The 24,540-nt window shown below is 36.9% G+C and overlaps 2 protein-coding genes across 2 annotated transcripts; one reads left to right on the top strand and one right to left on the bottom strand.

Moving 5' to 3' along the window:
- Positions 1–1,499: 1,499 nt before the first annotated feature.
- On the bottom strand, positions 1,500–4,986 carry LOC145125379 (wax ester synthase/diacylglycerol acyltransferase 11-like). The gene is made up of 7 exons (XM_079060839.1): positions 4,638–4,986; positions 3,938–4,495; positions 3,573–3,639; positions 3,392–3,474; positions 3,086–3,292; positions 1,940–2,077; positions 1,500–1,847 (listed from the first exon to the last, which is right to left on the bottom strand). The coding sequence occupies exons 1-7, from the start codon at positions 4,893–4,895 to the stop codon at positions 1,686–1,688; spliced, it is 1,473 nt and encodes a 490-aa protein (XP_078916965.1). The 5' UTR covers positions 4,896–4,986; the 3' UTR covers positions 1,500–1,685.
- Positions 4,987–6,042: 1,056 nt separating this feature from the next.
- LOC145126949 (uncharacterized) lies at positions 6,043–6,872 on the top strand. Its single transcript, XM_079062213.1, has 3 exons — positions 6,043–6,144; positions 6,241–6,445; positions 6,490–6,872. Exons 1-3 carry the CDS (start codon positions 6,043–6,045, stop codon positions 6,870–6,872), a joined length of 690 nt encoding a protein of 229 aa, XP_078918339.1.
- Positions 6,873–24,540: the final 17,668 nt, after the last annotated feature.

Below are 24,540 nucleotides of genomic sequence, written 5' to 3'. Positions count from 1 at the left end.
TCTTCATACTCCGTGTACAACGAAAGCTACTTAGGAGTTCCATTTTCAGTTTATTTTGATTTTTTTCTACTTTTATATATTTAAGAACTCCTCTGAGCTTCATGAATAGGATTAAGATTTTCCCTAATTTGATTTATGAAAACATTATGCTACTTTCTGTTATGAGTTATGATCTCTTGATTTTATTATCATGATATACTCCATGTTCAATTTCTGAAGGCACTATATTACTTCCATTAGTGAAATACGAGTTGTGTTTGGTACTTGATGACTTTTCCCATTGTTCCTCTTCAATGCTTGAAACTATTTTTCACGATATGCTAGTGGGTTTCATTTAAAATGAATTTGAGTCACAAAATTTCTGGAATAAATGACAGATTGTTGACGAATTCCAAGATGAGGGAATGTAATGGTTGATGGAAATAGGCAAATGTTACTTCTTTTTGTTTGGATTTTTGTTTTTTCCACTGGCAGTGGCATGGTAGTTGTAAGGGTGGTGGTGATTGGTGATGATGGTGGTGGTGACTGGTGATGTTGTTGATAATGGTGGTGTTGATGGTGATTGGCGGCGGTGGTTGCTGACGGTGGTAGGTGTTATGACAAAAGTAATTAAAACACGAAATACAACAAACAGAAACACAAATAAATCAAATTTATATACAAGATTCATAATCAGAAAACATACTTGAATGTTGATGTTTACAACAGAATCATAAATACGAAAATATGTAGATTGAGGCTTGCGAATGCAGTGTCCTAAGACAGAAATTGCCCTGGAATGGTCTGTCTTGAGGATACAACAATCAATTCAAGAACAGATCTTGAATATGTCGAAAATCACCATGATCCCTTGTGATATGAAGAACGAATTTTTGAGAGAAAGTGTATGTTTTCATTAGTCTTTAAATAATGTCTGATTTCATGTATTTATAGCCTTCCAATGGTGATTGTAAACCACCAACCGAAACTAACTGCTAAAAACTGCCAAACGGTGAAGTCTCTAAATAACAGAATTTTACTAAATAAAAAATTAATTAATTAAAATTAATTTTGGATTTATAAAAATAAAAATATATTAATTATCCAAGAAGAGCCCCAAGGCCCAAGGCCCTATCTTTGATTATTAATATATATAATAAATCCAAGCATTCTACTAGCCCAATTTGACTAGTCCAACACCACAACCCAAACCCAATATGCTTAACTCATTACTTGATCCATTTGATTAAATGGGTGAGAAAAGTCTTATAAAGAGAAAGAAGGTTTTCTCTTCTTCCTATGTGGGACAAGTCCCACATTTTATTATTTATAACAAAGTTCCAACAGTAGGTGGGTGGTAGTGGTGGTGGGTGAGTGGTGGTGGTGGGTGAATGGTGGTGGAAGCAATGGTAGAAGTTTATTTTTGTCTTTTTGAAATGTTTAACAACCCATCTATTAGGGTTGCTAAAGGGAGGACTATCAATGTTACCAAAACCCTCCATAAGGACCAATGGTGTTACTTTTCCATAAGTAAGAGCAAGACTATTATTTCATGTAAACCACAAGGGACAAGGTTGTAATTTACTCAATAAACTATTGATATGTTCTAGAGATCCTTATATGTGAATAAGATAACAAATATGCATACACATTCTAACACACACACTTATACATACATACTTTTGTAATCATATATGTGTCGAAACCTAGTTCTCTACACATGGTTTAGCTAAAACTGAACACTTGATGTGGTGCAGTGATTGTTGAAGGTCGTCACATAACCTTCGGGGGTCAGGTATAGTTTTTTCATCTGCTGATAGAACAAATGTCACTTTGTCAACATAACTGATCACATGAATCATCAATCCCTATAAAAAACAAAAAAAAAATCATCAATTTCAAGCTTTCACAAATTAGGTTGGCTGTAATAACTATTAAATAATTAGTTAATCATCCTCACACTGGGTATCCCGTAAAGACTAGGAGCAAGATAGGTAACTTCATGTCCGAGGACACATATTTCTTCTTTTGGTCCAGGCATATTGGAGAAGCAAAATGTTGTGTTGTAGTAAACATTACGATTCAACTTTCCTGCAATCTATATATGTAATAATTTTTAGGGGTTGTTTGGTAACTTTTAAATGGTTTGCTGTTGAATGATTTAAAGGTTAGGAATAAAAACATGTTGGTTGTTAAGATTAGTTATATAAATAAAACCCAAATAATTAAAAAAACAAAAAACAACAACTTAATAATTATAATAAAATTATAATAAGTATAAAATAATAAAAAAAGAACTTCTAAATAAATCAAATAATGAATTAGCTATGTTATTATGCTAAAAACAAATAATAAAAATAACTTAATAATTAGATAAATTTTTTCCACTCTAATTACATTAAATTAATAATTGATTTTTCATTTTAAATTTTTTTCATTCTAATTATATTAAATTAATAACATTAGGTTAAAAAATAAAATAAAATTAATGCAGATTATAAGGTGATATAACTTCATATATTTATTTAAATCAACAATTATCATTTTATATAACTAAAAAAATATCTCTTAAGTAATTATTTATTTAAAATAATTAATTAATAATGTTTATTTTTTAATATGAAAGTTTAATTAATTTTAAAACTGTGGTTATAACGGGTTATAAACTAGTATATATATATATATATATATATATATATATATATATATATATATATATATATATATATATATATATATATATATATATATATATATATATATATATATATATCAAGTTCTAGTTGCAAATACTATAATAACTATTTTCTTTAATTTAGATTTGTTTTCACCGATTTTTTGTTATAATAAATAAATAAGTACTAGGATTCCTAAACTAAGTAACTAAATAAAAAAATTAAATATATTTCTATTTTTTTTTCTATTTGTCTTCCTTTCCATATAAAATGATGATAAGTATCTTAAAATATTATTAATTTTATAAAAAAAATATTTATCACCATTTTATATAGATAAAAAGATACATAGGAGTAAAATGTTAAAAGGATATTAATTTCTCAATACATTATTTTTTCTTGGCAAAGCAATACATGTATAGATCAAGTACCTTCATACCAAACAACTTATTGACCAATGACTTGGCAAAGAATCTAGTGGCAAATGGTTCTAAAGAAGCTTTTCTGCGTTCCATGGTAGACTTTGCTTCCCGTACATAGTCTAACGGGTCACTTCTATTTTTGACGTTGAATGGAAGTAGTATATAACCTACCTTGTATCCCCATGTTTCGTTTTCATTTGTATTTTTCGCAGAAGCCTAGTATATATCGTAGAGACATAAAACTGTTCAGCAATTAAGCAACAACTAATAAGACATTCTTGACATACAGGAAAAGTAAGGAGGGAAAATACTCACATCAACATTCACAGAGGCTCGCAAGTTATAAGAAATCATTGCACGAAGGAGAATGTTTTCTGGAACAGGACTATTTATCTCTTCTGTAACAGGGTTCATGTTTTGTTATTGTTCGTATTCTATGTGCAGGTACATAGTTTCTTACTCGTAGGTTTTGTACTTTATATAAAAATAAACTCACCATATCTCCGCTTTAGGTAACGGTTGAAACCAGCTTGTATAACTCCAACTATTACATCGTTCACAGTCTATAAAACAAGTATCGGTGAACATGTAATATTGTAATATGTACATATTATAAGTTTTCGTCTGTTAATATTAAAGATCGTTTGTTCATCGCAATTTGTTTTTTTTAGTACAGTAGACGCACTTAATATTGGTTTTCTTAGATCTCCCAAATAATTGTGCTTAACAAAAAAGAATATAACGCTTTCATGATATACAGAAAAAAGCTAACCGAAAAAACTTATCGATAATTAAGATTTGTGATGATATCATTGCCATAGGGCATCAACATGCAAAATTTAAGAATAAATATATACTTACAGCATTCATAGCGTTTTTCACCAACTTTATGTCAGCAAGGCTAACACTTCGAGTAACAATGCGCCGACGTCTATCTTCAACACCAGTTGAGGCTTTCATAGGTGTTTCTGTGTCTTTTAGAAACATGGTAGTGAACACAAACAACATAAGTGCGACAAAAGTGTTCCAAAGAACCATACAAAAGGAAATAACATTAGTAGCTGTGGTGGTATGATGATGGGCCTTCATATTCACGGGAAGTGTAGGCAATGCCTCAGGATCGGAGGCCTTTCGACTAAGAGAAAGCAACATACTCATAAATGACAGACCATCTCCAAGTGAGTGATGAGCACGAAAGATGCATGTGCCTTGTGCATCCGAGGTCCTTGTGTTGAGGATGTGTACATCCCATAATGGTTTCAAGTTGTCAATACAAGATACAGTAAGATTTGAGATGTAATCTTCGATGAATTGGTCTGATGAATCCATGTTTTGTTCGATTTCCGGTACAATAAGATGGTCATCTACGTTTACATGCGTGGGAACCCATTTCATGCTCCCACTTTCTTTATCTTTAACCTGTATAACAACCAATGAATAGTATTTCAGACAATTGAAAGACTGAAAAAAGAACTTTCATGAATGATAGTTAAATTCTTAAACTCTAGCTTATAATGCATATGAAGGTGTAAAAACATCATTCTGTAGTTTAGTAGTATACCACCACTTGAGAGAAGCAAGGATATTTATCAATCATTTGAATCAAATAGGCTTTAGTTCGGTTGATATCGAATGAGGATTTTGCACCAATTTTAGTGAGGATGTAGACATTAAAACCTGGCTCATGAAAAAACCTAGCCCCAGAACTCAATGGCTCATGCTCATGATCGCCTTCTCCGTCTTTCAAACACACATATCTTACTGTATCTTCGATGTTTTTTGTACCCTTAAGAAGGTTTAAGCTTGGCGTTTTACCCATGATCCTTGATAATCTAATAGAACTGAGTACTTCCACAAAGGAATCGATATGTATATCGATACAGGATACAATGGCACGGCTCAATGTACCATTTTATACTCAGAGAGAGAGAGAGAGAGAGAGAGAGAGAGAGATGGGGCTCTTTTCAAGAATGCAATGCGAATCTATGTTTCGTAGTAATTGATATTAACTATGCCATTAAAGTCATTAAGAGTCGTAAATGCGGTTCTAAAAAAAATTAAGAGTCTTAAATAGTACGCAAATTTAGCCCAAAAAAAAAAAAAGGTATTCGATGAACACCTATTAATCCTAGGACTGCCACGTTATATACTTTTTAGACAAAACTTCAAAAATGATCCCTGTAGTTTACGGAAATATGAAGTTTAGTCTCTAGTTTTTAAAACCCTCACAGATGGTCCCTGTGATTTCAAAACTTTTAACAAATGATCTTTTTCGCTAACTCCGTTACCTTTTGACCGTTAAGTGAATGACATTTCTGTCATTTCACTACCACACGGACCATTTATGAAGTTTTGCCTTATTTAAAAAAAAAGAAAAACAATATAATTATTTAATATTAAAGGGACTCTCTCTCTCTCTCTCTCTCTCTCTCTCTCTCTCTCTCTCTCTCTCTCTCTCTCTCTCTCTCATTTCCACCCCTTTTTATAAATCACCGCTGGATTCCATTCTTTCATTTGAATGAAGTTGGATATAACAAAGGAAAAGTTGGTGGAACAGAGCAATGTTTTGGTTCTGTCATTTCATCGAACACTTTATGTGTATAGCTCGTCTGATAATTTATTATAAATGAATGCACAATTATTCATCCATAACTTAGTATATGAAATCCCGTAGATAACAGGGGCACATGGAAGGATGAAGGTATGAAATTGAGGAGATTAACAAACAAGTGCGTAGAAATGTGGTTGCTGAAACCGAGAAAGTATTCATCTATTTTGCACGTGAAGCACTGAAACACATACCTAACATCTATTCAGTTGGTTCTTGTTGTCTGGTAGGGATCATATGGAATAAGAAATTGTTCGTTACTAATTTGGGTGATTCAATAGCTGTTTTAAGGCGTGCGAATCCACGAAATTTAAGCAAAGTCATCGCCCAACCGCTTACAAACGATCATAATGCGAGCATGATGGAAGTGAGACGAGACCTACAAGTCGATCATCCAGAGGACCCCAACATCGTTGTTAGATACGAACATGGTGTATGGCGAGTTAAAGGCATTGTTCAGGTTAATTTCATTAACTCTCTCTTAATATAAACAATAATTATAAATATTCCAGAATCAATTCATAATCTCATACTACTTCTAATGTTCTACAATTAGATTTCTCGATCAATCGGAGATTTATACCTAAAGAGTTCAGAATTTGATATTGTTGATCCAATTTACCCACGATTTCGCCTAACCGAACCTATCAACAAACCCGTATTGAGATCCGACTCGGCTGTACAGAGTAGAGATAGAGAAACCACTGACAGGTTTATCCTTGCTAATAAAAGAATAATATTATTTTCTAATGCAAACAAACGTATTTTTTAATTTATTCTAACTATTATACCATTTTCCTTCCAGGTTTATCACTTAATGAAGATCAAATTAAGAACATGATTTTGTTTGAGATTGACCAAATTTTACGTCGTAACAATTCAAGTCTCAAAAAGTATACAAGGATGCCTTTTCCTGATGCTGATTCTGTATCTTCTTCAAACAATCGTCTTATCATTAAGGAGCTAGATTATGACATATTAGTTTTAAAGAACGAGTTTGATAAGCTTTCCATTGCCTTAACACATAAGCAACAAAGCACTTTTGATGACATCATGGCTGCAATTCAGAATAATAAAGAAGGTGTTTTCTTTGTCTACGGTTATGGTGGAACATGCAAAACCTATCTTTGGAATACATTATCTGCTGCATTTAGATGTAATGCTCAAATTGTTTTAAATGTTGCATAAAGTGGGATTGCTTCTTTATTATTAACCGGCAGCAGGACGACACACTCCCAATTTATAATTCTTTTGGTTCTTACTGTGGATTCTGTTTGTTCCATATCACCAGATAGTGAACTCGCCAGTTTATTACAAAAAACCCCATTGATCATTTGGGATGAAGCAATCATGATTCACAAGCATGCATTTGCCATTTGGAGGGAAAGTGATTGTTTTTGGAGGACATTTTAGACAAATTATGCCTGTTATCCCAAGTGGTAGTAGACAAGACACTGTTAATGCTTTTTTAAGTTCTTCATATTTATGGCAACAATGCAAAGGCTATCAACTAACCAAAATCATGAGGCTAGTTGTCAAAAACGATACATCTGCTATTCAGCAAACAATGGATTTTGCAAAATGACTCTTGGATATAGGAGAAGGCAAATTTGGTGGTCATAACGATGACGAAACGATTATTGATATTTCGCATGATCTTCTCATTAATGATTCGTATGATCCTATAGGTTCATTAATCAACTTTGAATATTATTCAATTCTTGAAGATTCCAACAATCCGGGATATTTTCAAGAAAGAGCAATACTTGCTCCAAAAATGAAGTTGTTGGAAAAATAAATGATCGATTGCTATCATTGTTTCCAGGAGATAAAGTCGAATATTTAAGTTCAGATAAACTATGCCAATCAGAGTTTATCCATGATTAGTTTGATGCCAATTTATACTCACCTGATGTTTTAAATAGTCTCAAAGTCTTAGGTCTGCCTAATTATAAGTTAGTTTTGAAAGTCGCGGTTCCAGTTATGTTGCTGAGAAACATTCATCAGGAAAATGGCTTATGTAATGACACTAGACTACAAGTGATATCTTTGGGCAAATATGTTATTGAGGCAATTATTATATCTAGAAATAATATTGAAAATCATACATTTATTCCAAGAATGTCCTTAACACCATCTGAAAAAAAAATCTCATTCAAATTCCAAAGAAGACAATTTCCATTAGTCGTTTGTTTTGCAATGACAGTTAACAAGAGCCAAGGAGAGTCTTTATCTATGGTTGGTTTGTTTCTCAAAGATCCGGTTTTTACACATGACCAATTGTATGATGTTTTATCTAATGTTAAAAGTAGAGAATGATTAAAATTGTTAATTTTAGATAGGGATGACAGACATACAAATAAAACTTCTAATGTTGTGTATAAAGAAGTTTTTAGAAATTTGTAAGTAGTTTGTAGAATATTATTTATTATAACGATTTTTTTAATTATTTTTAATAAAACTTTATTGTTAATTTGTTATATTTTTCCATATATTTTTGTTTCAACAACTTAGTTTTCTTATTTACCATACATCAATTTTAATTTACTTCACTTTTCCTGGTCTTTTTATTTTTTATAATTAATTTAACATTTCATTAGACAATATCATTTTTTTCATTAATCCACAAATAAAAAATTTTCTAATAGAGCTTGAAAAATAATTTTAAATATTTATTTAAATCAACGATTATAATTTACATAAATTAAAAAACATAAATCTTCTAATTAGTATTTTATTTAAAAAAATTGATTAATAGTTATGAGTTTTTATTATAAAAATTTAATTATAAAAGTCAACCGTGGTTCCCACAGGCTATAACCTAGTATTATAATATAATAATACTTTTTTTAAAAGCAACCACTTTTTTCATTAGAAAAAAGTACGAAGATACCAAGTATACATAGGGAAAAGTTAAATAGAGAACCATTATTAGTCAAGAAACCAAATAACCAGTCTAAATCGTCGGAATTTAAAGCGATCAATGGAAAAAGAAAAGTTGTCGATTTTTACAATTGACGCACATGCATCGGATTATAACAAAACCCATTTTTTTCGTTTAATTTTTTAGGCCATGTTTTTTATAGAAAAAAACCAAATATATCATTGTTTGTGATTTTTTGTCCTCTTTCCATAGAGATGCATATAACCATCTGAAGATCCTCAGAAATCCTACTGCTACAATCACATAAACACGCAAGCAAAGAGATATAAACGTCAACAACCATGTGCATGAAATAAAAAAGGGTTGCCTACCAACCCCCAAAAAAGTGAAACATTGTCTACAAGCCAAAATATTTAAAAGTTGTTTTTGAAAACATCAAACCTACGCTTTTGTTTGATCATCCCCAGTTGGGGATATCTCTGTCTCTCCCTTTTCTCCCTTGTTCTTCTCTGCAGGACCCTGACCAACATCAACACACTTGCCAGTCAACTTAGCCAAGGCTTTACGCCATCTAACTACGTTCCAGGATCCTGCATTCTCCATATCTCCTGCTAGCTTGAGCTTAGCCTCCCAAACAACCACTACATCACTAACCTTTATTTCAACAATCACCTCATCTATCTTAGCAGCATGATCCTCCTCCTTCTCAGCCGTCTCCTTGCTTAACAACTCCACCCTCCTCAACAGATCCTGATTAGTCTCCCTCCACATCTTCCTCTGCTCCTTTAAGGCTGATACAACCCTCTCAGCTTGGATCTTCAGGTCAGCAGAGACATGATCGGAGACTTGAAATGAGAATGACATCAGCAAAAGTGAAAGGTGAATATGAAAATCAAAGTTACACTGTCATTTATAGCCTGAAAAACAGAAACCAACTTCAAGAGTGCGTCCTCAGCTCCGAGATTTTCAAGCTTATATTTGTGACCTTAGTAGTTTTTCTCTTCCGGGATCCCGGAGTCTTCACTGTCAAATCTCTGGAGGTTCTCTTGGGAGGGAGAGAAGATGATGTCTTCTCCTTCTTCACTACCAGCTGGCCACTAGACATGGTCGTGTCAAGATCGGCGAGGGTAAAATGAGCACCGGAGTGCGTGACCTTGGATCCTAAACATAAATAAAAAGCCCTGTGAGTTTAGGATCCTTCATATTAGAAAAGAAAAAGATGACCTAAGGATTCTTACCTGTCGACATGGGGACAGTAGCAGAAGAGATTTCCTGAAGACTAGGCGGTTTGATATTGCCATATTTATACACATTTTTAGGCAATATTTTAATACATTTTAAGTAATATTTTGGTTAATTTCAAAGATATGTGATACTTATTGAATTAATTTACATTTTGCAGCCAACTACGACACTCTTGAAGAATAAGGACCAGAAGTGACAAGCATTGGAACTATGGAGGTTTGGAGCTTAAAAGAAGAAGATTTCAGCTGAAAAACCAAGCTCACGACGTAAGACATCAAGATCACGACGTGAGGAGGAAATTCAAGAAGATTAATACGTGGAAGTCAGACTCCTTCCTCGATATGGATAAAAACCAAGCTCACGAAGTGAGACTCCTATCTCACGACGTGAGCAACATATTTTCAAAAACTATAAATACTCCTTTGCATTATCGATTGAAGAGGCTTTTGGGAGAGAGGATATTCTGGGATACTCGAGATTTGAGGTCAGAAGATTGCGAAAATCATTCTTTTGGAGGAAGGATAGTTGGAAGATTGAGGAATTCAAGATCAAATCATTACATTCGGTTTTCATACTTGAATCATGTCAATTACTTATGAAATCTTGTGTTTGATTTCAGTTATGAGTAGCTAAATTCGTTTACTTTCATTTAGCTAGATGAAACCTTGAATCTGTGGTTTAGTTTACTATTTATTGAATTTTATAAGTTGGTTTTGTGCTTGTGTTTGACTATCATTACCTAGCATGTTAAAGTTTGTGACTTTGTTGCTTAAATTCAAGTTTAGTGTAGCTTAGTGACCATTAAATTACATGAACTTGTTTACCTAGTAGTTTAGTGACTATTAAATTGCTAGAGCTAGGAGTGACTACATCTAGATCAAGTAATAAAAGTAACAAACTTAGCTATGCTGGAGAAAATAATTGTGACCATAATTGTGTTTGCTTAATTGCCTAGATAAATCTTACAAAGCTCAATTACAATTAATAACTAGTTCTGTGTTTGCTTGTGTATGACCATACATAGTATTTACATGAATTGGTGAAAATATTAGTTTATTGGACCAAAATAGCTAATTACATAACAATTGGTAATCAACTTTATTAATCCGTAAATAGTAACTAACCATAGGAAAAAGGTGGATTCGAAACTAAATGAAAGTGTTTTTAATATATTGATTAAAACAGTTTTTACTTAAGCGCTTAAGTTTTTCTGAACTTGAAAAATTAGATAAAACCCTTTTAACTATTGTTTGCTTTTAGATTAATTTTTAGTAGTTACTTTAATATACTAGATCCGTTCCCTGAGTTCGATACCCAACTTACTTTACTATACTATATAGTGACTATGTGACATCCATAAAAATTCATAAAAATTTAAAACTTTTTCAACATCAAAAGCCATCAGTTATTACAAAATGTATTCAAAATAGTTTCATATCAGAGAATCCCATAATCAAAATCATAGAATGTGAGGAGGTGCACGATCAAGCCTTCGTCTTCCCGCGATCATCTGAAGTACCTGAAATAAAATCCAAAACTGTAAGCCCGAAGCTTAGTGAGTCCCCCCAAAATACCAACGCCACACAAACCAGAATAATATCATAACATACATCATGCATATAGAGTCTTCAGTATGAATGGACCGCCCTTACCAGGCCTTCAGTCTATCTGGCCCACTCTCAGAACCTTCAGCATGTCTGGTCCGCCCTACTGGGCCTTCAACCTATGTGGACCGTTCTACGGGACTTCGACCTGACTGGTACGCCCCGATGGGCCTTCAGTCTATCCGGACCGCCCAGGGTCTGTTAGCCTAGAGCACAAAGAAGGACTGCCTCAACCCACCCGCAAACACACAATCAACACATAGATATCAATGCTAGCTAGCATGTATAGACAGTCACATAGAACTAACAGATCACTAATCATAACATCATCCTATATACCATGATACAGATCACTAAACATAGCACCATCCTATATACCATGATGCAGATCTAATAGATCATGAAACGTCCAGATCTGAAACCATGGCTTCATAACATGCTCAAATCCAAGAATGGTCCCAAAATAAGCTAATAATGGCCATAACTTCTAAAAGAAGAGATCTAGAAGAAGGGATGATCAAGATAATGACTTTATACCTCCAAGTGGTTGTAACAACACCGAAAACACCGGATCTAAAGCTTCTCCCTTCAACCTTGCACCACCAACTTCAAACTCCTTCAAGAAAAGCACCAAAGAACACTCTTTAAGCTCACAAACACTTAAAATGTGGAAAGAGGTGCGATTAGGGTTTTCTATGGACTGAGGGGACGATGAGGGAGGCCACAAATGAGTCATAAGTTATTTAAATAGGGTGCAAACCTTAAAAATTAGGGTTTTCATGTTCAGCCTTCAACTCGTCGAGTTGGTGCCTTCCAACTCGTCGAGTAGACCCTGAAATATACGCGGCTCCTTAAAACTCTACATGACGAGTTGGAGCCTCCCAACTCGTCGAGTTGCCCTGGGAAAATACATATAAAGCTCAAAATTCATTCCTGAAAATTGGGATGTTACTGTTGGGTTTTGTATACTACAATATGGTGCACATACAACCCTAAATGCCATGGATCTATGTTTTCTCTAATTATATATGTAATGGTATTTCCAAAGCATTAAGCCTATAACTAGCATGCAATTGACATAAACAATATGAAATACTAGTTAAGATGACATACCTTTTATGTAGCTTGAAACCTTATTGTATTTGGCCTTAAGAGCTTAACACCCAAAGTATGAATGCCTCAAATGGCTCACAACTCACCTAGGACAAAGGTGTCTCTTGAGAGAGAATCTTCATGCACCAAAACACCTCATGAACTCCAAGAATATGTGTGTAGGCATTTTTTTGGCTAAGGAGTACATATTTATAGGTTGGATTCCAAGGGTTATGGGTATAACTGAAATCCATACCCATAGGTATTATGATCCATGGTTCATGTGACCCAACTCTTTATGTGTCCATACATAAACTTGGTGTAACACCCATAAGGTTTGAGCCAAATTAAAACATTTTAATTCATTCAAAAACCATTAAGTTCATACACCTTGTTTTTAAAATAGTTTAAACATCAGAGTATCCCCCAGAACCATATCACATAAATCATAAAACATGAGGAGCGGTACGATCACGCCTTCGCCTTGCCACGATCTCCTGAAGTACCTGAAACAATACACTGAAACTGTAAGCCCGAAAGCTTAGTGAGTTACCCCCAAAATACCAACCACACATAAACATACTCATAACATATCACAAATAGAACAGCCACGCACATAGGGTCTACTGTGTGACTGGTCCGCCCGCACCGGGCCTTCAGTCCACCTGGTCCACCGTCCGAGTCTAGCCATGTACATCGAGTCTACAGTGTGATTGGTCCGCCCGCACTAGGCCTTCAATCCACCTAGTCCACTCTCTGAGTCTACAGTGTGACTGGTCCGCCCACACCGGGCCTTCAGTCGACCTGGTCCACTCTCCAAGCCTCGGCACGTCTGGTCCGCCCTCTTGGGGCCTTCAGCCTATCCGGACCGCTCGCTGGTCCTTCGGAATATCCGGTCCGCCCTGGGTATGTTGGCCTACAGCACAAAGCAGGGCCCGCCTCAACCTAACCCCCGTCAAACAACCATGTGCACATAAAACAATTTATCACATAACAATCCTTAACCAGACAAACAGTCTAACAGATCACATAGCATATCAACATCCTAAACAGGATTCCGACCTAACTGGTCACTAGCATAACATTACCCTATATACCGGGTACCGACCTTAACCAGGTCACTAACATAACACCATCCTAAATACCAGGATACAGATCTAGCAAAGCAATAACATAACAAACAACACCTGGATTTCCATCCGATAAAGGGCCGGCCTTGGTGCCATAGACCCTGTCGATATAGTGAGGATAACTCACCTGAAATTGTCGACTGAAAGGATAAGATTAGCTCCTCCGACCACCGACACGAACTCCACCACCGAACACTACCAAAGAACCAATTCCATAAATACCAAAATCACCAAAATACCCTTGGTAGACAAACTGGTCAACTCTTGGTCAAAGTCAAAGTCCTCAGTCAAAGTCAACCTCCCTGACTGACTCTACTCGCCGAGTCGACCCGTCGAGTCCCTATACTGAGAAACTCCCACAACACGACTCTACTCGCCGAGTCACCCCAAGACTCGTCGAGTCCAACGATCTCCGAGTCCCATCCTGCTCAACTCACCGAGTCACCTCCCGACTCACTGCTTCAAGGTTTAACCAGAAAAGATTGGGGTTCTGCGACCAGACTCGTCGAGTCCAAGAACAGACTCGCCGAGTCCAAGACAATCTTCAACAGACTTGACGAGTTGTTCTTCCACTCGCCGAGTCCATGCACATGTTCATACGACTCGTCGAGTACACCCATGTGACTCGCCGAGTCCCTTCAGTTCTCAATCCATACAAAGGCTTTTCGAGCCATGCAGAGGCTCCAATCAATAGATCCACTCTTCTACAGCCTAACCCTCACATAAAGTTGCAAACTTTACGTGAAACCAAGGAGATATAAGTCCAAAACACTCTAGGGCTAGGGTTTATGACAAAGGGGCTTCACCAACAACTCAAAGATGATGCTTTATGACTTTCTGGACCAACACATGTCTAGATCTGAAGTAGCAACCTCAGATCTAAGCCTCTAACTCGAAATAGATCTCAAACAAGCTAAGGAGCTCCAAATCAACCACCAAGGAAGAACCAAAAAGGAAATAGCTTAGGATAATTGCTCCTTGACTCTGAGATGTGCCCAAACTGATGTAGATTCCAGATCTACACAATCCCCTTGATGCTAGCCTCTAATTCCTCAAGCCTCTTACACCAAAATCTTCTTCCAAGCTCCAATCTCCTCAATCAATGGTGTTTCATACGAACTAGGGTTTGCTGGAACTCTCAGGGTAGCAAGGAGGCTAAGGGTGGGTTATAATGTCCTTTATATAGGGCACAACCCCCGGGATTAGGGTTTTCTTCCTACAGCACCAACTCGTCGAGTCCAAGCCGCCGACTCGGCGAGTCGGTCACTTAAACCGCGATGGAATCCTGCTCCGACTCGGCGAGTAGACGGACCTACGCGACGAGTCCCTTTCCTAAATTTACACTTTAAGCCCTTAATTGAACAATTGAAATTTGGGGTGTTACATTTGGTCCAACATGGATCATAAGCCCAACACATATAAATATAACTAATTATCATAATTAGTCCCCATAGATTTAATTAGTCTCTTTTGATCACTAAATTAATTCCAAATTAATTCTTGATCAATACTAATTAAAACATATGATTTCATATTAATATATTAGAACTTATAATATATTAATAAATCATATATAACCGTCTCTCAAGAGTCCATCCTAACAAATTTTCCTGGTGTTATGCAACCCAAATAGACCATGCTACTCTCGGGTCGAGTACATACCAATAATAGTTATGGGCTTAGACACCTAACTCAATAGTCTCCTACTTGGATAAGTCTAAAACTATTATAGCAAATATGACTCCAAAATCCCGACTAGCAATTGTAGCTCTTAAAAGCCGTTGTCGAACTCTGATGTAGTCAATGACGTGTCCATTAGATAAGGGATCATATATTCCTCTATTCTAGATATCATATGGACTGAGACATGCATTATAATCATTCTCTCTGTCCATCTGTTGTTTCCCGATTTCTGATTTATGACGACCGACTAATTGAACAAATCAAATCAGTCCAGGCCCGACCAAGCACTTAGGGTTGTCATCACTAAATCATCGAGGGTCCCACATATATCGCTTTTATCCACATGGGGTAAAAGGAATGGATAAAATTCGACCCAAATGCTCGCTTGTACTCACTCATCAAATTACATACAACGATATGTTTTATAACATCCAAGTTACTGGTGCGTTTACATATGTCAATGTGCAACCGACTCGCAACTACAACTCACACGTCTCCGTTTGAAGAATATAAGATATTATTGTCTCATGATCACTCGTGATAAAATCCATGAAGTGATTCAAATGAGTGTGGGTTTAATCCAATACTCAAATCTTATTCCAGGAGCACTCATGAATACTGCAGCTATGTCTAAAACATCTAGACATACTACAGACCCATTCATGACAGTCTTGCCTCAATACCTACTTCCAAAGTATGATCGACTGTGGACGGTTTGAATAACCTAGTTATTTGGGAAGTCAAAACATGCAAAGTGAAACACAAGAATAATACTAATCCTATATGGCCCCAAAACTTTTGAGTCATATTAATTACTCATTATTCATTGTATAATGTTTCAAATAATCGACTTAATACTTAAACTAAAACAATAGTTGTCCCATGCTACAAGCATGCACACTATGTTTACCTATGGTCCTTTCTTTGTGGAATAGATCAACTGAAAAGATTTCAATGATGCTCATTTCACAATTCCAAATCCTTATGACAAATGTAAGAATACAAAATTCTTTGCCAATCTGTTAGATTCTAAACTTATACGCAATGATCCTCTTGTAATGACTATGCACAAAAGTGACAAAGACTTGGCAACAGACATTACAAAGTATTCCAATGGAGAACAATTCCATGGAAACGAAGTCTCACATTCAAAGTACATTCCTTTGAACATCCTTCTTGCATTAAGTTTTCTAATCTTACACAAATTTAAAGAATAACTTCCACTTATGGAAACATTTCCATATTCCCATTTTGACTATCATTTCTGAACAAGAGTTGCCTCTTTTCAGAATATGTCAATATGATCCTTCCAAAATTTACACTATACTTCCAACTGTCCATGAGCAACCAATCTTTGGTAAACCTCAGATTGTCCTCGACAATTGCTTAATCATTTTAGTCATATACAGTTCTGGTCCTTTTTCCCTCTTAATGCCCTAGGCATTTGGAAAATTCAGAACACATAGAAATATTATAGCATATGCAATCGATCCTATACCCGAAGCATATGGGATACGATTCATAATGTCTCACATAAAGACATGATCCTAGACCAGTCTTTTGCTATAATTTTTCTATTTGCCATGTTCTCATAATTCGGACTATGAAGAGGGATGCCGTAATCATAATTGAATTTTGAGAATGCAATTAACATTTCCATATATAGAATTTCCTTATGTTGAACCATTCCAACATAACATTCATATATATACTTGACTAAATTTGATTAAAATCTCAATTTAATCTTTTAGAATTGGAATGAAGTATAATTTCCTCTCCCTTAATTATAGCAAAAAAACTTTTCAAACCCTGCAACTTTGCAAATTGAAACTTTTGTTTTCTATAATTAACATTGCTAACTTGCAACACTTAACATAATAATCATGCTCCCACTAACATGATAATTATCTTCTTATCAGCATAACACTTATGCTCCCACTAGCTTTGACATGTAACGAGAAATCAACTCGACTTATAGAAATCAATACTTTATTGACTTTCATTACCAAAGTTTAGGTTTCCGATAAGAGATGCTTCGATATGAATTTATCTAAGCTTCCCAAAATCATACACATTTCCTTAGATAGCTCACATGTATGTGTGTTGAGATTATTGTGCTATTAGATCGATAGATTCAAAACAGATAAACAAGTTTGAAGCAATCAAAGAACACAAGGATGGATCAAAAGATGTCGAATGATTAATATCTCACACCTCAGAAGAGCTCGATGAAGAACTTCGACTTTGGAGGTGTGTTTAGGGTTACAGTGCAAAAGCTATTAATGAGAACGTCTTACCTAAAGCTATACATGCATGAAAAATATATAAGCTAACCCTAAAGCTTAAACCACGGTTGGACAGGCCCAAACCGGGTAATCAAAATATCAACATTAAGCCCATATGACGCAACACTCTAGACCCAACAATCTCCCCCTTTGCGTTAATAGAGGTGAGAGATTAGTTCGGTTGAGAAAGAGCAGACTTCTTCACTGTCTTAAACACCTTTGGTATAATGGCCAAAAGAGTGTGGCGAGAATTTATATACCACCGAAGCATGTCAAAGAAGTTCTTCTTATCCGAAACATTGTTCTGTTTACACATGTGAGTTATATCAAGTACGTGCTCCAAGAAGGAAGTGGAGAACATGTGTTTGTCAACAAGAGCGAAAAGGAATTTTTCACCTTCGCTTCTAGTGAACATAACAGTGTAATGAACTGGATCTATCTTACCCAATTTCATCTTATTTAGATCACTCGGCTTCCCGATACTCTTCACAATCGGCTTCTTTCTCAAAACATTTGCAATCTCCTGATCCATCTTAGCAACTTCATGGATGTAGGAAGCCAACATTCTCTTAATGTGGTCGAGGATTCGCCCATACTGCTCTTGATTAGTAAGCATAATATTGAACAACATAATCCAATCGTGTGGGTTCACGTTTGGAAGATCAGCTAACGAAATCATATGAACCGAGTTATCAGAACCTTGGGTCACCCTGAACTTCACATTGATAAATTTCCCAGCAGCATTCGGTTTCAATACCTTGGCATAAGTTATTTTCTGAGCACTCCATGTCAAGTATTGGGGTTGGGCAAATTCAAGATAATAATCGATTAGATCTCGATCAACCTGTGGGTGAGGAGAAGGGACTTCAACCGTTGAATCAAAACAATGGAACACGAATGCCCTACATGTGATGGGCATGTTAAATTGAGAATCCCTCGTGTTTTCACATTCAAACGAGGCAACAGGTTCCAGCGAGTGAGTGCTGGGAGACTCAATCGCTTATTTGATTAATCTTTCCCGGGTCCAAGTGGGAAAGAGAGCCTGCTTGCAAACCAGAGCATCTTGATCTGCTTTCTGCTTTTGTTCTTTCTCTTCTTCTTCTCTGGCTAATCTCAAATTTTCATCAATCTCTTTATCTCTTTTCTTCCTCTTTAAAGCCTCAGCAATCATTTCTTCTTCTTCATCATCACTATCTTCCACAACACCCTTCGATTTTTCCTGTCCACCAAAACCCGAAGCTACATTAACCTTCGGTTCGGTTTCGATAATGACTTTGGGTTGAATTGGAGGATTTTGATTTGTTGCTGAGTGACCACGGGCTCCGTAACACCCTGAATCTGACTCAATATCTGAATATCAGGAAGAAGTTTAGCTGTCAAGTGTTTCTGGATAGTAAGGGTGAGAACAGGATCATGAGAACTGACAAGATTACTGAGAATCGAGAGAACATCCCCAACACTACTTTTAAGAACTGCCCGCTCAGTCTTGAGTGATGCAATTTCCTTCTGGGCTTGAGCAAGATGAGCAGACTGGACTTCAATTTGTGTAGTCTTTCGAGCAAGTTCGTCTGTACTCTTGTTTTCCATGGCCAGGTCAGCCTGAAGCTTATCAAGGCGAGATTTGACCGAAGTGAGAAGAGAAGTGTGATCAGCTTGGAACTCAGTTCGAACAGAATCAAATTTTTCTTTCTCTTCTTGAAGGGACTTTGAGAGAGAATCAACAGAAGCAATAACCTTTGCAGCATTGGAATCTGCATGGCCTTTGAGTGATTCCAAAAAGATCTTTGTATCATGAACAAGATCTGTTACTTCGGTTGTTGCTTTCTTGCAGGTAGATGTGGAGGCATCCACAGCCTTTGTAGGTTTGTCGATTGAGGATGTATATTGCTGAAGAGCAGTGTCAAGAAAAGCTTTTAAAACAACATCTGAATAAGGTGCTGAGGAACCAAGAAATTTGTCAAGCTTATCATAAAGATCTTTTAAATGGTGCTTTGTCACCGGAGCATCATCATCATCTTCACTTGGAAGTCGATAAGGACTATAATAAGTGGAGTCAAAATCAAAGTTTTCACCTCCCAGAGTAGGCTCAGAGTCTGTTGAAGGTGATGGTGAGAGAGGTTTGGTGGTAACAGGGGTATCAATGCGAACAGTATGTGCCCCCCCCCCCCCCCCCCCGTATCAGATACGTTGACACTCACCGAAGGTCCAGTGGTTGTGATTGTTGTAGCCTGAGAAAAGATTGGTGGTGGTAGTGGAGCAGTAGTAGTAGGTTGAGAAGTGACAGGAGGTGGAACGGGAGCAACCGAGAATGGTATTGTGGTTTGTTTTGGAGAAGGAGGAGGAGTAGGAACGTGAATCTGTACCTCAGGAGTTGGAGATTGGGGAGGAGTATTTCCCCTTGGTGAGCCTTCGTGTTGTACCTCCTCTTCTTCATTGGCTGGTTGGTCCTCTTCATTGGAAACAGAAGGCGTCGGTGCCTTTTGTCGCTTTTCCATCTTCTTGACCTTTTTTCTTTTTGGGAGCCGAAGGTGCAGCTTTATCAGCCTTACGCTTTTTAGGAAATGAGGGACCTTCGGTCTCGGCTTTCTTAGACTCCGGTTTCTTCCCCCTCTTGGCAGGTTTGTCAGCTACCTCCAAAGCACTCTGCATCTCAGGAGTGAGTTGGCGTGGACCCGAAGGAGGCAATTTCCTGTAATCAGCCATGACTCTACTTTCACTAGAGACACATCGGCTCATTGATTCACGAATAGAACCGATGTATATGAACTTTGTAGGGTCAGTTACAATAATTTTGATCGTGTGAAAAGTAACAATAGAAGACAGCAGAGCATCCGCCATGACAGGAATTTAAAAAGTCTCAATGGCTCTGCGAGTGACTAATGTCCAGAAACGACCGCATGAAATCTCATAATGTTTGGATAAGGAGTTGAGGCTCTGCAACAGTTGTGACCAGATTAGTGAACCATAATCCAAATTGATTCCATTGTAGAGACCATAAAGAATGGTCATGAAACATTTACTCGCCCCATCCGACCCTGCAACCCTTTTTGCTAACCCCTTGTAGATAAGTGTAAGCAGACCATTCCATTGAGGCGGTAAACATGACTTCTTGAATTTCGTCACCGTAGTTAGAACGTCCGTGTATCCCATGTCATATAACATCGAAAACAACTGAGTTGTTGTTATGAAATCCGGTGAGATGACAGAAGCATATACAGCAAGCCCTAGCAGTGAACAAAAGCGTGCTTTAGATACAGATGTCTTGTGATCAGAGATATCGAAGAAGATCCGTTCCTTGCGTTTGTCGTAGGAAGCAGTGAAATAGACCTGTGATAGAAGGGACATGGGAACTGATTCGACTTGTGTGAGAGCAATCACCAATGGAGAATACTTGAGATACTCTACAACGTGAAGCATGTACGAATCATAAAGGAAAGGATCCCGTTGAATGATGAGATTCTGATTAGGTTTTATCGTAAGCAAAGATGATGAAACTGTTTGATCTTGATAAGAGGATGATTCCGCCATTGTTGTAGTGAAGAAGAAGATGAACAATTGTGTATCGCCTGTTGTTTTCAAGAGTGAGGTTGAAGAGGGTAAGGAGGTACAGTAAGTGTGAGAACCCCCTTTTATACCGTTGCCAGGAGAGAGAAAATATCTGCTGTGATGATGATACGATCTCTGAAACGTCGCCAGAAAAAGCGCGATTTGACAGCTTGGTTTCCCTAGATATACGTCAGCAGGCGTGGGTGTAGGAACCGTTTCAAATTCACGCGACCAATCCAAAGTCTTATCCTTTGAGTCATGTGGAATTCTTATCTAATTACCGTCTCTTCAATTTTGAAGATGGTTCAAAGTCAAGTACAAGCAGCTACAAACGAGACTCATTCGTTTGCTTCATGTTAAGCAACCTTGGCTCCTCTGTAAGAAAGGGAACCACCATATCTGTTAGAACCGATAGCACAAATCTAAAAAGTGCCATTAGTACCACAAACAAGAGTTTGGAAAATCATAAAGATCTTCGTGCAAGAGTGTGCCAAAGAAAAAGAAATAAAGCAAGATGTGTATCGGATATAAGTGATGTCTTTGAAGACATGAAACGAATGATCTCGGGCACGAATCTCTTCCTTCAAAGTCAAGAGAGACTGAGAAGTGTCTGTGTAGTTTCCCGTGAAATACGATCAAATGTTTGTTAAGAAACATTGAAAGGCATATTTTCAAGTATAGGCTTTAGTGGGTGGTTTAGCTTCAACCGAACTTCGATACTTAAAATAAGACCGAAAGAAGGATGAAGTACTTGTGACACCGATGTGGTCTGTTGAACAAGTAGGTTGGAGAATTTATTTTGTGATTGGATAATAATAAGAAATCTCAAAAACAAATCTGAAACTGGACCTTATGGGAAGAAACGTCTTGGTGATAGACAATATCATAAAGATCACGCAAAAATTAAAAAGGAGATTTCTTGAAGTACAAGTTATAGCTTGAACATTTTAGCGTTCACCGTCAATTCATTCAAGGTGTTAAATTTTCGGTCTCACTCAGCACGTGGTGAACATGTCTAAGATCATCAACACAGATATTGTGTAACCATAAACCTCAGTGGTAATTGCTGAGAGTCTCAAGGGTTACGATTGTGGAGCGAAACGTGATGGAGAAAAATGAGGTGGTTAAAGAGCCGAAATAGGTGTCGATCGAATCATTAAGGCTTCACTCAGAGTCTAGGAGGCTTCGGTCTACATGCAGCAGCATGCTTCTAGGGACACTTAACTAGTACAAAGATAAGAGTGTTATACCTGCCCCAGCTCCAATTGTAATTGAGATAGCATCTGTGATAGTCAAACAAAACAAAAAAACGAAACAAAACAAATTTTTTTTGAAATTGTGAATATTTCTGAAAAATAATAAAAACAGAAAAAAATATTTTTGGAATTTTGAATATTTCTGAAAAAGAATAAAAACAGAAAATAAAAATATTTTTGGAGTTTTAAATATTTCTGAAAAAGAATAAAAACAGAAAAGAAAAATATTTTTGGAGTTTTGGAATGAAAATAAAAGAGAAATAAAAGGTAAGCGAAAAGATAGACAAGATATACAAAACATACAACCGAAATCAAACTTCATAAAGATGGAGCGAAATGGGCCGAGCGTTCGGTTCATTTCGGTTCCCGAAAATTCTGGAACCGAAATAGACCGAGCGTTCGCTCTATTTCGCTTCTCCAATTTTTTTGTGAAACGGAAGGGGTTTCGGTACCGACTGAAATTCCATCATTCCCAAGCCTTGTAGAATTTTATTAAAGCTTGCTTCTAGTAGGGCCTTAGTGATGATGTCAGCCAGTTGATCTGAGGACCGAACGAAGTGAACTTCAACGTTACCATCTTCCACATGGTCCTTTATGAAGTGGTATCTTAGTGCAATATGTTTAGTCTTCGAGTGTTGCACCGGATTGTGACATATTCGAATCGCACTTTCTGAGTCACAGTAGAGAGGAATCTTCTTCATGCATAAGCCATGGTCTCTAAGTTGGCTTTGTATCCATATGACTTGTGATGTACATGATGCTGCAGAGATGTACTCAGCTTCGGCTGTGGAAAGAGACACACAAGTTTGTTTCTTTGATTGCTAGCTGACTAGTTTACCATCGAGAAACTGGCACCCAACGGTTGTGCTCTTTCGGTCCAGTCCACACCCACCAAGATCAGCGTCCGAGAAGGCTTGAACAAAGAAGCCAGATTTTACAGGATACCAAAGACCGAGAGACGAGGTTCGCTTCAGATACCGGAAGATGTTTTTCACTGCAACCATATGAGGTTCTCTTGGATTTGCTTGAAACCTTGCACAATAGCAGACTGAAAACATTATGTCCGGTCTACTAGCCGTTAGATACATAAGGGACCCTATCATTTGACGATAGAGAGTCACATCAACAGCCGGTTTCTAAAGAGATGGAGTCAGTTTCGTGCCAAATGCCATGGGAACCTTTACTTTAGAATCTCCCGTCATGCTGAACTTCGCCAACAGAGTCTTCGTGTACGCTTCCTGATTAATGAAGATGCCTTCTGCTCCCTGTCTTATATTCAATCTAAGGAAAAAGTTAATCGGACCCATTGTGCTCATCTCAAATTTAGTCTCCATCAACTTCCTGAATTCAGCTGTTAAGCTAGGATTCGTGGAGCCGAAGATGATGTCATCGACATAAATCTGAACTATCATTAAGTGTTCGCCCTCTTTCTTGCGAAAGAAGGTTGGGTCAACTGATCCTTGTTTGAATTTTGACATTTTGAGAAAACGTGTTAGAGTTTCATACCAGGCTCTCGGGGCTTGCTTCAAACCATAGACTGCTTTATCCAGTATGTAGCAGTGATCAGGATACTTCTCGTTCACAAATTCGGGTGGTTGCACAACGTATACCGTTTCTTCTAGTTCTCCATTCAAGAAAGCACATTTTACATCCATTTGGAAAACTTCGAAGTTTTTATGTGCAGCATATGCCAAAAAGATTCTCACTGATTCCAACCTTGCTACTGGAGCGAAGGTTTCTTCATAGTCTATTCCTTCTTCCTGGCAATATCCTTTCACCACCAGCCTCGCTTTGTTGCAAATTACGTTGCCATCTTTATCTAACTTATTTCTAAAAACCCATTTTAAACCGACTACAGATACATCCTTTGGTGTGGGAATCAACCTCCAAACACGATTTCGTTCAAACTCATGGAGTTCGTCTTGCATAGCTTGCACCCAATCAGAGTGATCAAGAACAGTATTTACCGTTTTTGGTTCAATTTTGGAGACAAACGAATTAAACATGCAAAATTCTACTTGAGAGAATAAAGAAGCTTGCTTCGCCTTCAGTTGAGAGCGTGTGAGAACTCCCTCAGATGATTCACCAATGATTTGAGTTTTAGGATGATCCTTTGTCCATTTTATGAGAG

This window comes from Lactuca virosa, chromosome 7 (assembly GCF_052849685.1).
Source record: "Lactuca virosa cultivar CGN04683 chromosome 7, Lactuca_virosa_CGN04683_v6, whole genome shotgun sequence".
Classification (NCBI taxonomy): domain Eukaryota; kingdom Viridiplantae; phylum Streptophyta; class Magnoliopsida; order Asterales; family Asteraceae; genus Lactuca; species Lactuca virosa.
The sequence above is the reverse complement of the archived record's forward strand: the minus strand, read 5'-3'. Positions and strand labels throughout refer to the sequence as shown.